The 15893-nt window shown below is 38.8% G+C and overlaps 1 protein-coding gene across 4 annotated transcripts in view; it reads left to right on the top strand.

The window, feature by feature from the left end:
• pps (protein partner of snf) overlaps window positions 1-15893 on the top strand; it is a 283257-nt gene that overhangs the window by 228635 nt on the left and 38729 nt on the right. For all 4 annotated transcript variants that reach the window (XM_067127353.1, XM_067127351.1, XM_067127352.1 and 1 more), the window contains 4 exons: window positions 8750-8947; window positions 9487-9672; window positions 14301-14424; window positions 14961-15106. In XM_067127353.1, the coding sequence (XP_066983454.1) occupies window positions 8750-8947; window positions 9487-9672; window positions 14301-14424; window positions 14961-15106 (654 nt within the window). The remainder of the gene's footprint in view (window positions 1-8749; window positions 8948-9486; window positions 9673-14300; window positions 14425-14960; window positions 15107-15893) is intronic.

The following is a 15893-nucleotide window of genomic DNA, read 5'->3' as shown; positions in this document are numbered from 1 at the left end:
CAAGGGACTAGTGGCATCTGTCCTTAGTCACGGGTCATGTCGGACCACCCACACCCAAGCAGTACTCCATGACTTCATTAGTTACTCTTTTACTGCCGTTGAGAAAGGACGTGTTGTTCTCCCTCTCCTCTCTAAAGCCAGTTTGGTTTGCCTGTTTTTGCTTTCTTTCTGTGTTTCAGTGTGTGGATTTCTACTGTGTGGACATGTGCTTGGATAATGGATACTTTTAACCGTCCTGCGAATGTATCTCCTGAATCTCATAAGAAGCAAAGGAAATGTCTGGTTGTTGGTGGCTTTCCTGGTTCTTGTTTCCTTCAGTGAATATGGATCCTCATCCAAGTGTAGTAGATGCAGAGAGAATGTATGTAATGCAACTAATCCTTGTTCTGTATGTCGTGATTGGTCAGTGAAACAGTGGAAGAGGTTTTATTGGAAGGGTCAGTACGAGAGGAAGGAGACGACTCCATCTTTGATTGATAGGGATTCGTCTTCATTTTCCTTTGTTCAGTCTCCTCGTGATGCTGTTCCTTCCTTAGAGAGGCCTGTTCCAGTTGTTTCATCTCCTGTAATAGAAGTTTCCCATACCCCTTCCTGTTCGTCCATAGATTCATCGGGGGATGCATTTGGAGGGGATTCGGGTAAATATATGTTTAATTATGCCTCTTCTTTTCTTTCGGGGAGGAAAGGGCATCTCCTTTGTCTCATTTTCCAGCTCCAGATGGTCAGAGGATGGTGGGCATGTGGTCCTCACTAGGCCTATCAGGACTACCAACCTTGGATGGCCTGTTGTCTCACCACATGGCTTCCTGCTACCCTCCAGTCCCTCATTCTTTGGGGGTGTTCCCCCCACCCCCACCCTCCATTATATGGGATCGAGTACGACAGCATCCTCTGGAACACATATGGTACCAATTCCACATTATTTTGGGGCTCCCTTGGTAATGCCTGGAGTGGTACCAACAGACTCTTCACATGTTTTGCACAGTTTAGTGACATCACATCCGGGTCCATCAGTGACATCACCTTCTAACACAGCGGCTGTGGTGATGTCAAATCCTACCCTTTCCATGCCAACAACAACAACTACGTCTTCTGGGATGACGTGGAATTCTACATTGATGGATTTGTCAGCGAGAAGGGTGATGGAGAAATTAAGGAGTGTTAAGAGGAGAAGTTTAATAGGGTATGCAAGGAGAAAAGACTTAAGTCTTCTTTTTCTGCCTTGTCATTGGCCTCGTCAGATTCGTCCGTTGTACCTGTGCGTGCTCCAGTTAAGCATTGGAGGATCAGAGACTTCATGGCTGTTCCTCGTGCCAAGAAAAGAAGGACAATTTCCTCTTCTTATTTGGCCCGAGACTAGGGGCTCTGTCTCAGAGGTTGGTGGTCATGGTTCTTCCACCATCATTCAGTCTAGGAAGCTACAGACGTAGCACTGAAAGTTTTGTCGGGTCCAGTCTTGGGAATGAGCATGGACGTAGCGGGAGTGTCTTCGAAAAATGTTCGAAGGTCGCCCTTGGTGGCTCAACGGACAAATAATATATGCGGTGAAGCTCCTTTGTCTCCAGTATGGCCGATCAAAGTTAGAAGGAAAGATGACAATGCTCCAATCAAGAGATCTATGGTACTGAAAGCAGAGGATTCATGTATGTATGACAACGGACGTTCATCTTCTAGGCCGTTTGAAAATGAAGTTGTTGGTCAGGCGTTCAAGGTCCAGATCTCCCAGGAAAGTGCCTAATTCTCCCCCGGTACATGTCGGCCATAGAAGTATGGATAGATAAAGGCGCAATTCATCACAAGATCGGTTGGGCGCCAGGGAACGGGGTCATTCATGTTCACGGTTGAAGAGCAGAGAAAGGATTCAACAGTCATCGCCCCTTGGACATCAACTAGGCCAAGAGAAGACGAACGTGCTTCATGTGATAGTTGCGCTTCGGCGAGTATTCATGATGTTCCAGTGCCTTCCTCTTCTGGTGACGTGGTTAATGAAGCGGAAGACGCCAAAATTCAGGATTTTTGTTCCTCTTATGCAGAAGTTATAGATCTGATTAGTCAGTTTAATAATCTGTTGAAGAGGACTGAAACTCCTTCAGTGATTGCTCCTACTGGAATTGAAGCACTTCTAGAACCTAAAAAAAGATATTAAGACGTCCTTTGAATTGCTGCGCCCTAGTCATGCAGAGTCAGTCCTGCACCATGTAAACTCATGGATTTCGGACCTGGATAACTCTTTACGGTCGAATGGAGCATTCAAGTTGCTTCCTCCTCCTCCTCTCTCTCAACATAGGAGATATTATATGACTCCTGTTATTCTGCTGTTGGGTAGACCGATCAACCCAGATGACGTTTGCTTGAGACTGGGTCTGACGATGGATCCAGTCAGAATGGAATCTCCTTTCCTTACATGTCAGGAAGCCGCTGCATTGGAGTTGACAGCCTCTTCTGTCTTCCAGACAGCATCTTGGTTAGATTTATGGTCAACAGCGGTAGCTAAGATTGTCTCTTCGGATTCAGCAAGGAGTTCAGTAGATGAGACAGCTTTTATCAGATTGCTTCAATCTGGTTCTAAAGTTTTTTCATATTTAACTGATCGGAGTGCCAACGTATGGGCTAATGTTATTTTAATGAGAAGGGATGCAGCCCTAGCCAAGATAAGCCGCTCGGTGGATGGGGACTCTTTGTTGTCGCTCTGGAATTGGGGATATTTTGGAGTCCCAATTGTTGTTACCCAAGGAGAAGTTGGAAGCTGCTGTCGGTAGATGTCGTACGGATACTAACGACAGGCTTGTTCAGCAAGCTGTTAGTAAGTCTAATGTGAGTCGGTCTAACATTGCAAGGCAGACTCAACAGTGCCTGGGCTTTTGCCGTAAGTATCATATATCCATCCATCCATTCAACAGGCTCTGCAAAAGAAGTTGGTAAGGTCTACTCCTGCCCCTAAACCTACTCAACACGCTCCAACAATGAAGAAACCATCCCGGCAGTGGCCCTTTCAGAGTCGACCTGCGAGAAGAAGGGGATTTAAATAGGGGCAGAGGCAGGGGTAAGAGATGATAGAGTGGGCACCTCTCCCCACTTAGTGCCACCAGTCGGGGGATGCCTGGTGAGCCATTGGGCTGTGTGGCAGAGATTCTGGGCGGAGCTGTGGGTAGTAGATGTCCTGAGGATAGGTTATCTACTTCATTCGACTTCACTCCACCTCTTTCAGACCGTCCTTTACCACTCCTTTCTTATGATGCGCTATCGTAGAAACATCTCATTTTGCAAGAAGTGAGGAAATTGATGGAGAAGGGAGCAGTAGAGCAAGTAACGCTTCCTTCAGTGGGCTTCTACAGCCAGATCTTCCTAGGACCAAAGGCCAATGGTGATTGTGTCAGGAAGACGAGGTTCAAAATGGAGTCTCCGAGGACGGTCTTGGCAGCAGTCAAGAAGGAGACTGTATGCTGACTACAGATCTAATGGATGCATACTTCCAAATCCCAATCCATTACTCATCACGGAAATTTCTTCAGTTCAGTCTTGCAGAGCAGGTGTTTCAGTTCAAGGTGCTTTGTTTTGGCCTGACAACATCTCCTCAAGTGTTCACAAGATTGTTCACACTGGTGTCGACATGGGCTCATGCCCAAGGGATCAGACTGATAAGATAGCTGGTCCTGGCAAAATCTTGGGAGAACTTACCTCAGGACAGAGATCGGCTGCTTCAGTTTTGTCACATCCTATTGTGATGAATTGGGAGAAATCGAATCTGGTCCCCAGTCAAAGAATTTGTATCTGGGTATGATTATAGATGCAGCACAGCTGAGTTTTTCCATCCGATCAGAGAACAGAGAAGTGCAAGAATGTGATTGTGTCCTTTTTGTCCGAGGAAACACAACTAGCAAAGCTGTGGCAAGTAGTTGTGGGACTACTAAATTCTCTAGAGAAATTAGTTCCTCATGGACGTCTCCATATGCAGTCGCTACAAAGGAGACTGAAGGAGTTATGGTCTCCAGCAACAGATCATCCTCACATAAAATTCCTGTCTCCGGAGGTGAGGGAAGACCTGCTGTGGTGGTTGGGCGTCAACAATTTGACAGTAGGAGTGCCTCTCTGTGTGCCCTCTCTGGATCTTATGTTATTCTCAGATGTGTCGACCGAAGGTTGGGGTTCTCATCCAGAGGACCTTCTAATTTCAGGAGAATGGAGTCATCAAGACAACAACACATAAATGTGTTGGAGCTGAAGGCAGCATTCTTAGCATTGCAGGAGTTTCAGGAGAGGGTAATGGGTCACTCCGTAGTTTTGATGTCAGACAACACTACAGTAGTGGCATATGTAAACAAGCAGGGGGGGGCTAGTTTCTCGACAATTTCATGTTATGACACTCCAACTGCATCAGTGAGCTGTAGACAATTCAGTAGAGATCAGGGCCAGATACATTCCAGGAAAAAGGAATGTGGTAGCAGACAAGTTGAACCGTCGGGAACAGATTCTGGGAACGGAGTGGTCTCTGCATCAGGAGGTGGTGGACAGGCTGTTTCTTATATGAAGGAGACCTGTGATAGATCTCTTTTCGACAAGGTACAACGCAAAACTGAAAGCATTGTTAGACACCACTGCAGTGGCAGAGGACACCCTGCAACACCTGTGGAACAATTTGGACGTATATGCGTTCCCTCAGTTTTGTCTGATTCACCAGGTCGTGAACAGAGTAATGAGGTCCCAGATTCTCAAGATGACATTACTAGCTCGTGTGTGGCCTCAGGCAGAAAGGTTCCTGGACCTGCTTTCTCTGCTGTCAGAAGTTCCGAGAGAGTTACTTTCCGGGCACAATCTACTTTGTCAACCTCATGTGGAGAGGTGCCATCAGTCGGTACAGTCCCTATCTCTTCACGAGTGGAGACTTACCAAGTATCTCCCACGAGGGAGAGGGCTTTTCTTGAGGAGCAGCGTCTCAGATGTCAGGATATATCAGGAAGTTTCCAACATCCTTGTACCAGGGAAAATGGTCTGCCTACTGTGATTGGTACTGTAGATGGGGTTCTTCTCCACTCGGATCATCTATTCCACAAATAGCTGATTTTCTAGTCTCTCTCAGAGTAGAAAATCATCTTTCTGTGTCTGCCATAAAGGGCTATAGGGCTGCTCTAGCGCTAGTTCTGCGTATGAAAGACATAGATATATCTACATATTGGGATATATCTATGTTGGTTAAGAGTTGGGAGCAGTCTTGTTTCCCTAGAGAACTCAAACCTCCTAGTTGGGATTTGGCTTTCATTTTAACTAGTCTTACTTGAGCGCCCTATGAACCGTTGCGACAGGCTACAGATAGAAACTTGACCCTCGAGGCGGTTTTCTTGCTGGCCCTAGCTTAGGCAAAAAGTGTAGACGAACTCCATGGTCTGTCTTATGACATCAAACACACCAAGGGTTGGAAGTCTTTAGCTTTTAGATTTATTCCAGAATTCGTTGCGAAGACGCAAAATCCTTCAGTCCATGATGAAAGATTTGTCTCCTTTTCTATACCTTCTTTGGGAAACTTTGTTGACAATGACCCTGACAAAATGTTGTGCCCTGTCAGGGCGCTGCGTGCTTATCTAAAAAAAAAAAAAAAAAGGATCAGTTCTTCGCTGGACTGGACGATATCGTTCTCGGCTATCACTCTGCAGGGCCGGCGTTCGAATCTCCAGCTGGCCAGTGAAGAATTAGAGGAATTTATTTCTGGTGATGGAAATTCGTTTCTCGCTATAATGTGGTTCGGATCCCACAATAAGCTGTAGGTCCTGTTGTTAAGTAACCAATTGGTTCTTAGCCACGTAAAATAAGTCTAATCCTTCGGGCCAGCCCTAGGAGAGCTGTTAATCAGCTCAGTGGTCTGGTTAAACTAAGGTATACTTCTTCTTCTTTATCTAAAAAGGACTTGACATCTCAGACCAGATTGTCATAGAGTTTTTGTTAGCACAGGCCAGGTCAAGAAAGACATCTCAGACCGGATTGTCGTAGAGTTTTTGTTAGCACAGGCCAGGTCAAGAAAAGTGTCCAAGAATACAATCATGTTTTGGCTACAATAGACGGTCGTGAATGCCTGTTCACCTATATCAGGAGCTTCAGACAGTGTCCCACAGGCAAGAGTGCACGATGTTCGAGGTCTAAGCTCTTCATTGGCAGTTAAGAAGAATATGTCTGTTCATAGAATTCTGAAAGTTGGTGTGTGGCCTCGCCAAACCACTTTCACTTCCTTCTACTTGAAGGACATTGCCCATAGGTCCCATAGGTCCTTGGACACTTTATCCTTGGGTCCGGTGGTGGCTGCTCAACAGGCTGTGTAGCTCATCCAGTGCCTCTGGCAGGTCAGTTTGTATTTAATCTGAGATGATGGTATGAAAGCTAAATGAATGAGATGACCAGTCATTTCATTTCTTCTTTCTTTGTTCTCTTCTGTACTTGCGGGCGGTAAGAAGAGGGTTTCGTCATGAGCTGGAACTGACATGATGCAGGGGAGTGCAGTGGCCATACTGTTAGAGTAATCAATAATGTAAGGTTCCTTTCAGTAGCAATACATTCCTCTCTTTAGCAAGAAGAGAGAGAGAGGAATGATAACAAACCTACATATGGCTACATCGGTTTGTTGTAAGAACAGATAGCATCTTGTCTTCCGTATATGCAATGAACTGTGAATTGTATTGAAACCCAGAAGTCTGAACCCAAGGCCTACATATATCTGAGGTTCAGAAGTAAAGGTCATGTTTCTTAGAATTCTCTTATTCAAAAGAATGACTGGGTGTGGCAAACCTCCAGTCGGTTAATTTACTTACCTCCCACCAAGAGTGAGTCTATCTTAATGTTAAGACTGAGGGTTTGTTTCGTATGTGAACAAATAACAAATTTATTAAATTAATTTGTATTTTTCATAACTAACAAACCTGAGGTTTTAACATTTAAGGCCCCCCTCTAACCACACCTCTGACAGCTTAACGTGGGTTGGAAGAATAACTGATGAAGTCACGAGAGTATTGCTTGGGTGTGGGTGACCCACATGACTTGTGACCAAGGACAGATGCCACTAGTCCCTTGCATATACAATTTTATTGATTTTACCAGATTCCAGCTGGCACTAGATGTTTATCCTAATGTTAAGACCTCAGGTTTGTTAGTTATGAAAAATACACTTTAATGTAATAAATTTAATTTAATTTTAATAAATTTAATAAAATATGACAAATTTAGTAAATTTGTCATATTTCAAGTTTTGGAAACAAATTTGATAATGACATTCTGGTGGAATCTTTATATATAGTCATTAAATTGTTAGACTTTCAACTTGTTAAATAGTATCTGATTTTAATTTCTCAGAACAAATCCTGTGGACCAGCTATGTAGGAGTAAATAATTTTAGCCCTGTCATCTTATCATACTTGCAGACTCAGAGCAGGATTGAGAGGGTTTTTCTTAAATAACACCGAAAATTGGAGAAGGGTAAAGGTACCAAAATATTGTCTAGGCTGGAATAGACCAGAGGAGACAGATGAAAAATAATAGAAAACTGCTCCAGGAGCTGATGGGATACTGTATAGAACTTTATTATCATCTGCAGCATGCTATTGAGGCTCATAAAAAATCATGCCCCTTAGGGAGTTTTAAGATTACAACGATGGAGATTTGTCAGATATCTATTTTCAAGTTTACCAATAGCTAAATTAAAGATTTAATGTTATCATTAAGAATTGTATCCTTGACAAATTGAGGTAGGTGGGAGTGCTTTATTTTTTTAGTATATGGCTGATTTCCCATTATCATTGTAATTTTTAAATCCTGTTTTATTGACTTAGGGTAACTGATAGAGTTCTTATCACCTCCTCCCTCTCTTTTTCACTATCTCTGTGAGTACCCTAAGTTCAAGCCATTATCTGTGTCCTTTCTCCACAGTCCTTTGAGTATTCTTAAGTAGTGTTGTCTTTCAGCTTCCATGTTTAACACTTTCTTTAATAATTACTGTGTCACCCCCTCTCATTGTGCCCAAACAGTGGGAGTCTTTGAGATCTATTTCTACCTTCTGATCATCACGTCCATTTGTTTTCTGTTGCTCTCCTGTAATGAGCCTCAATATTTAAATCCCCTTGTGTCTGGTTCATAGACAAGCTCAGTTCTTACTTATGTTTCAAAAATCCTCTTTGTTATTTGATGGGTGGTTACTCCTGTTTGTCAGCAGTCCAGAAATCATCTATCTCCATTTCATCCAAGGTGTCCCTCTCACATATATAATCCTTAAATTTCAAGCTCACAAATGATTGTCACCAAGGTGTTATTCCAGTCAAACCTTGCAACCCTGGGTGTGTTCTTTGAGATAATCCTAACGTGCATTTTGTAATTAGTACATTGATAACTTTTCCATGTTATAGTTACAGTAAGGCACCTTTCTGATATCAATTATGAGAAGACTATTTTTTCCAGAGACTGCTAGCAGTTCATTGATGAGACATTGTATATCAGTTTTTAGCAACTGTCTGCTCTAAAAAGATGAGAAGAGTATTTTCCTTTAGCTTCCAATTCTTTACCAGACAAGCCTATTTGTCATAGGTTTCAGTAATATCTCAGCTCTGTCAAGAAGAAGCATTCTATTCATGAGACTACTTTAGTTATAGGCATTTATAAGTTGTTAATGGATTTTATATTGCAGTCTAAAAGACGTTACCTTTTTATTTATTTTTGTCAAAAGTGAATTGTTTAAATATAATTATAAGGTGTTATATTTGTTCATGCATATTTTCAGACGCCTCCAAAACTTGGGGCTGTAGAAAAGAAAGCAAATGATCCAAACATCGTAAGGAATAATGTGAAGAAAACATTAGCGGAATGTTTGTTGAAGCGGTCCAAGGAGGCAACCAGTGAGTTCGAAGATTTAACAGAAGAGGATATTAATGAGCTTGCTGATGAAGTTGAAAAGGAATTATTTATGTTCTTTAGCAAGGTACCTCTTACTATATTGCATGTAAATTTAATCTGTATTTAGAGTAATACTGAAATACTTTAGGTTTTACTAACGTATTTGTAACTAAAAACGTATTAAAGTTTAATTTCACATTTAAGCCTAAGTTAAGAAATTTTAATTTTGAGAGGAGCACAGAAATTCAGATCTTAGGTAAATTTCATGAAATGGCAATGAAGTACAGACAGTTCCTGGGTTATGACGGAATTGGATTACAACGTTCCGAGCTTACAATGATCTTCAAATATGTTCATTAAAAATTATTTTCCGGGTTACAACACGTTCTGGCTTTACGATGCCGATCCAACAGAAGAAATATGCCCTCAAAATGGCAGAATGGCCAAAATTTGGAGAATTTTATTATGAAAAACTCATTAAAAATGCAAGATACCCAAAGGAAATTTCAGGTTTTAAACTGGGGACTGCCTGTATTATGTTAGTGTATTACTGCACAGGTATATGGAATTTTTTTGTTGTTTGTTCTTGTGTTCAATGAGATACATGGTATTTGAATTTTACAGGATGTGGGATTCAAGTACAAGTCACGGTACAGGAGCCTTTTGTTCAATATAAGGGACACTAAAAACAGTGGTCTCTTTCGCAAGATATTGAACGGAACCATAACTCCCTCAAACCTTGCTAAAATGACTTCAGAAGAGTTGGCCTCCAAAGAACTTGCTGAATGGCGGGAAAGAGAAGAAAAGAAGGTATGCTTTTCTATATTTGTTCTTTGGAGCTTCCAATTAAAGGTTTTGCATGCAGATGTAATTATAAAAGCCGGAGAAGAATTTTAAGTGAATACCAGATAGTCTGATAGGATTTGTTAATTTCACTATTTTCAGTTAGACTATGTATGTACAGTATAGTTTAACTTAAATAAATCGTTTTGAAGAGTATATTTGTATTGGAAGAGAACTTCCTTTATCAGTTTTTCATATTTAATTATTCCCTACATTATAGCATGATATTGAACAAATATTTTGTGATTTGTGAGATAAATTAAGCCATAGAAATGGGGATATTATTGGGGTTAACTTCGTTATGTATAGTGTTTTGTTTGAGGTAACTAGGGTATGTTTGGGGTTAACATTAGTGTGTTTTGGGGTAATTGCAGTTTGTTTGGGATTAGTTACAGTATATGTAGGAGTTAACTATGGTATGCTTTGGTGGGTAACTGCATTATGTTTGAGAGTAATGGCAGTATATTGGGTGTAATATCTGGGTATGTTTATAAATTCTGTCAAGGAATTATAATCTGGCACAGTGAGCACCAGATCCAGGTGGTAGTACCTGGATTTGGACCCCAAGCTCAGGGTATGAATTCCTGATGCATTGTATTTTGACACTACTTTAGGTAAAGGCCATGTCCATAATTGGCAGTTGAGACCTTGCCCGGGATTAGCACTTGAAATATTGGCAGCAGGATGACAGATAGGGTTAAGGTGCTGAAGTCTGTCTTCTTGGCTTCAACTGTGGACACCTGGCAGGTGACATTGGTTAAAAACCAGTTGAAAGTGGCAGGGATAATTGGCTTTAGTTAGGCAGGAACTATACACTATATGGAACTGGGTATCCTTCGGTATATTAAGCACTTCAGTCCTCTATAGGGTCTACAACATTAATGGGTAAACAACATTGAGAAATGGCGCCAGTCTTCTACCTGTGGGATTGCTAAGGAACTCCTGCTTTATAAACACTAGGATAAATTTAAAAAAATAGGAAATTAGAACAAGAAATCTGACGTAAATTGGAAGGATAACACAGAAAGAAAAAAATGTTGTGGACTGAACATCTTAGCTATTTGTAAATCACAATGCAGGGAATGGGAAAAGGTATTTAATGGGGTTTAATGTATATATTTATTCAGGAAAAGCAGCTGGATTTGATTTAGTCATTATTTAACACCAAATGCAGATAAGGCACTGACTGACTTGGAGAGTAGTGACCAGTAGGTTGCTACTGGTAATATTTAAAATAGTGCAGTGTGAATATTATAGTGCACTATGCACTATTGAATGAATAATGAATAACTTGAAGGAAAAAAAAAAAAGATAAGTTTGGATAGAAATGCAGAATTTTGTAGTTATATTACCAAAAAAAGATGGGAGAATTTTTGATGATGTAAATGCTAAAGTTTGTAGGAACAGTGAAGATATGGAAGATGTGATAGGGAAGGAAGGCCAAGAAGAGACTGCAAACAAAATTAGGTGTAATTTGTGTTTTGTGTTACAAGTACAGTAATCTTATTAGAGGTTCTTCTTTCTGTTATTAGCGGTATTCTTCCTACTTCAAGGGCAGCACCCACAAATAGATATGAACACCTCCCAGTGACATTCATGGAAACTAAGTATAGGTCACGTGGCCATTAAGTCATAGAAACTAAGTAGACCACATGGCCATTAAAGAAAGAACACTGTAAGATGCTGGGATCTTATAGGTAAATAGATGTCAGCAGTGATCACTGCTTACTGCCATTATAAAGCTAAAATCAAGAGCACTCGAAAAAAACATTTGAGCAAGTATTAATTATAATACAAAATTTAGTAAAGATGAACATCAGGAGGCTTTTGCAGTTGAATTTCAGACTAGATTTTAGTTTTAGAAGTCACGTCTGGGAAAGTGCAAACAATCAGTGAGGACTTGATTAACAACAGAGTTGTAGAAGGTGTTTACCATCATAGCATTCTTTGGCTACAATTTTTAAAAAATTAGAAAAATGCATTTAACCCTTAAACGCCAAGCCTCTATTTACAAAAGTGTCTGCCGTATGCTGGCGGTGTTTGAGAGTTAGCGCCGAAGCGGAAAGAAAGTTTTTTTTTTAAATCACAGCAAGCTTAGTTTTTAAGATTAAGAGTTCATTTTTGGCTCCTTTTTATCTCATTGCCTAAAGTTTAGTATGCAACCATCAGAAATGAAAAAAAAATATAAATAAATATTGGAATATATGACAGCGTGAAAAAAATTTCAAATAATTGTATACAAATCGCGCTGTGAGAAAAACAGTTAAAAGTTAATGAGTTTTTTTTTTTTTTTTTTTTTTTTTTTTTTTTTTTTTTTTTGTACACTAAATTGCAATGATTTTGGTATATAACAAATTGTAAAACGATCAAAGCAACACAGAGAAAATATTATCACAAAATGATGCATGAATTCATAATGCAAGGATGTAAAAAAAAGTTTTTTTAAAAAATTCACCATAAATCGAAATATTATGCTAGAGACTTCTCGTTTGTTGCAAAATAAAGGTAAATGATTGAATATTACTAGACTGTAAGTGTTTTAGCTTACAATTGCAGTTTTCGACCATTTTGGTTGAGTTAAAGTTGACCGAAGGTCAAATTTTTTCTATTTATCGTGATTTATATGAAAATATTTCAAAACTAATAAAAGCTACAACCATGAGTTATTTTTTGTTGTATTCTACATGAAACTGCACACATTTTCATGTATAAAACTTCATGTACTGGCTAATAAAAAACGGTGCAAAAATTGCGACAAAGTGACTAAAGAAATTTTGAGATTTTCAGCAGAGTTAGCGCGCGCAGACATAAGGAAAAAGTTTTTTTTTTTTTCAAAAATTCACCATAAATCGAAATATTGTGCTAGAGACTTCCAATTGATTGCAAAATGAAGGTAAATGATTGAATATTACTAGATGGTAAGAGTTTTAGCTTAAAATTGCATTTTTTGACCATTTCGGTCGAGTCAAAGTTGACCGAAGGTTGAAATTTTGGCACTTACTGTGATTTATATGAAAATATTTCAAAACTGATAAAAGCTACAACCATGAGTTATTTTTTTTTGTATTCTACATGAAATTGCACACATTTTTATACATAAAACTTTATGTAATGGCCAATAGAAAACGGTGCAAAAATTACAACAAAGCGACTAAAGAATTTCTGAGATTTTCAGCAGAGTTAGCGTGGACGTAAGGAAAAAGTTTTTTTTTAAAAATTCACTATAAATCGAAATATTGTGCTAGAGACTTCTCGTTTGTTGCCAAATGAAGGTAAATGATTGAATATTATTAGAATGTAAGAGTTTTAGCTTACAATTGCATTTTTCGACCATTTCGGTTGAGTCAAAGTTGACTGAGGGTTGAAATTTTGGCACTTATCGTGATATATATGAAAATATTTCAAAATTGAAAAAAGCTACAACCATGAGTTATTTTTTATTGTATTCTACATGAAATTGTGCACATTTTCATATATAAAACTTTATGTAATGGCTAATAGAAAATGGTGCAAAAATTACGACAAAGTGACAAAAGATTTTCTGAGATTTTCAGCAGAGTTAGCTGATGCTTTCTTTTGGGATAAGAAGAAATTCACGCATGCGCAGCCGGGTCACGCTTGTAAACAAAACAACAGCGTGATCCGTGAACTCCCAGCATCCCTCAAGGCGCGTGATTTAAAATTTTCCGCAAACTAGGCCTATAATTATTTTTCCGTGAATATTTTAAAAAAAAATTTTGTAGTCGACGTATTTTATGTCCACTCGGCACCCGACAGACAATTTTTGTCGACATTAAATACATCCAGTCTGCGTTAAAGGGTTAAAGTTTAGCTCACTGCAAAACTGCATACCTCCATTATTTATAAAGTTAAGTATACCTTAGTTTTACCAGACCACTGAGCTGATTAACAGCTCTCCTAGGGCTGGCTGGAAGGATTAGACTTATTTTACGTGGTTAAGAACCAATTGGTTACTTAGCAACGGGACCTACAGCTTATTGTGGAATCTGAACCACATTATAACGAGAAATTAATTTCTATCACCAGAAATAAATTCCTCTAACTCTTCATCAGCCAGCCGGGGAATTGAACTCCGGCCCATCGAGTGACAGTCCGCAGTTCTACCGACTCGCCCAACGAAGAGCTTTCCATTATTTATAAAGATACGGAGGTCTGGTGTGTTTTAGTGGGAAAGTCTGAAATCCCAAGTATACCAAAAATGCTTGCTTGTGCTTGTTTGTCTTTGCCAGCTTGTCAGAATGAAATGGCACCTCATATACTGTGAAAGCTAAGTAAATTAATTCACTGCTGTGGTTAAGCTACTTGATGATAATCTTCAGACTGGAAATGAGGGAACAAAGTCTGATGATTAGGAATAGGGAGTCATAGTGAAGATACTGATGAAAGGTGACTTCAATGGATGTAGTAATTAGAGAGACATTGTATTTATATTGGTCATGGTGAAAATATTCAGTATGCTCTCCTTAGTAGACAGGAGAAAGAAGTTGAAACAGTTCTCAAAGATGAAAAGGCTGAAGTCTTAAATAAAAATGTTTATTAAAGTAAATTTTTCACATGTATTTCTCTTGTTGCAGGAGTTGCAAGCAATTGAGAAGTATGAACTGGATATGATATCTCTTGGAAATCAGTACATAATGAAATCTCATAAAGGTGAAATAGAAATTGATAAGGATGAATTTATCAAAGACAAAGAAAAAGGTAGGTGTTGTTGTTTTATATTGTAGGAAATTTTACCCATTTTCTTTTCAAGTACCTAAGATTTTCTTTGGCTAGTTTTAAATATTTCCAATGGTAGTTTAATTTCATATTATGACATTGCTGTGTTCATTATCGAATTATATAAATGAGTCCATTAGATGTGATTTCCAGCTGTATGAAGCTGTGTTTGAGTGTTTTTTTTTTTTTTTTTTTTGAAGCAGGTAGAGTTTTCATATTTTACTTATGTATTTACTTTTTATTATTTTGGTGATCATCATGGAAATTAGCTCTCTTTAAGTTTACAAAACAATAGGTCCTTATGAAAAGATTTTAGTGATTTAGTCACAGGTATAGTTATAAAAGTATTTTAATCGGCTCTTGCAGAGCTGGTCGAGTAAATTAGGTTTTTGTATTAATCTTTTTTAAATGTTCTGCTGTTCATTTTAGATTAATTGTTTTAATGAAATAAACTCGAAACTATCAATTTCACGTAGTTATTAGGGTTTAAATGTTATTTTGCAATTTTTTTCTGACAGCACCAGAAACTATTAACGCCTTGCCAACTGACCCTGTTATGGGACTCCTAGGCGACACTTCATCAGGTCACAAAAACCATTTATATGATGTAAACTGTAAAATTTGTACGGGAAAGCAGGATTCTACTGCAGTCTCGCAAGATCTGGTGAGTTTTACGTTTGTGTATTTCCTCATCTGAGAGAAACATTCTCCAACTTTCTCATTTACATGATCTTTCCATTGTGCAAGAGCACACCTCTTCAGATTTCTTTCATTTTCTCTGTGAATGCCTGATGCCCGTATTTGACTGCATAGAGAATACTGTTTTCATAACATACAACACCTAATAGATTATGAAATGTTATAGTCCAAAGCTTGTCACATGAAGCAAATACATGTTTTTCAATTCAGAATCTTTTAGAATTGGAAGAATAAACTGCTCACCTTTATCATGAGATGTAAAGGCTGAAATCTCCAAAAACATACATGACAGAGGCCACCATAATTGTCCTGTGCACTAATTTTAGCTATATCTCTTAACCCTTAAACGCCATATGCCGGCGGCGTTCGGGAGTTAGCGCCGAAGCGGAAAAAAACTTTGTTTCAAAAAATCACAGCACGCTTAGTTTTTAAGATTAAGAGTTCATTTTTGGCTCCTTTTTTTGTCATTGCCTGAAGTTTAGTATGCAACCATCTGAAATGAAAAAAAAATATCATTATCATATATAAATATTGAAATATATGACAGCGCAAAAAAAAATTATCAGATATAATTTTATACAAATCGCGCTGTGAGCAAAACGGTTAAAGCTAACAGATTATTTTTTTTTCTTTGTAATGTACACTAAATTGCGATGATTTTGGTATATAACAAATTGTAAAACAATCAAAGCAACACAGAGAAAATATTATCACAATATGATGCATGAATCCGTAACGCGCGGACGTAAATA

This window comes from Macrobrachium rosenbergii, chromosome 25 (assembly GCF_040412425.1).
Source record: "Macrobrachium rosenbergii isolate ZJJX-2024 chromosome 25, ASM4041242v1, whole genome shotgun sequence".
Lineage (NCBI taxonomy): Eukaryota > Metazoa > Arthropoda > Malacostraca > Decapoda > Palaemonidae > Macrobrachium > Macrobrachium rosenbergii.
Note: the sequence above shows the minus strand (reverse complement) of the source record. Positions and strands in the feature narration are given on the sequence as shown.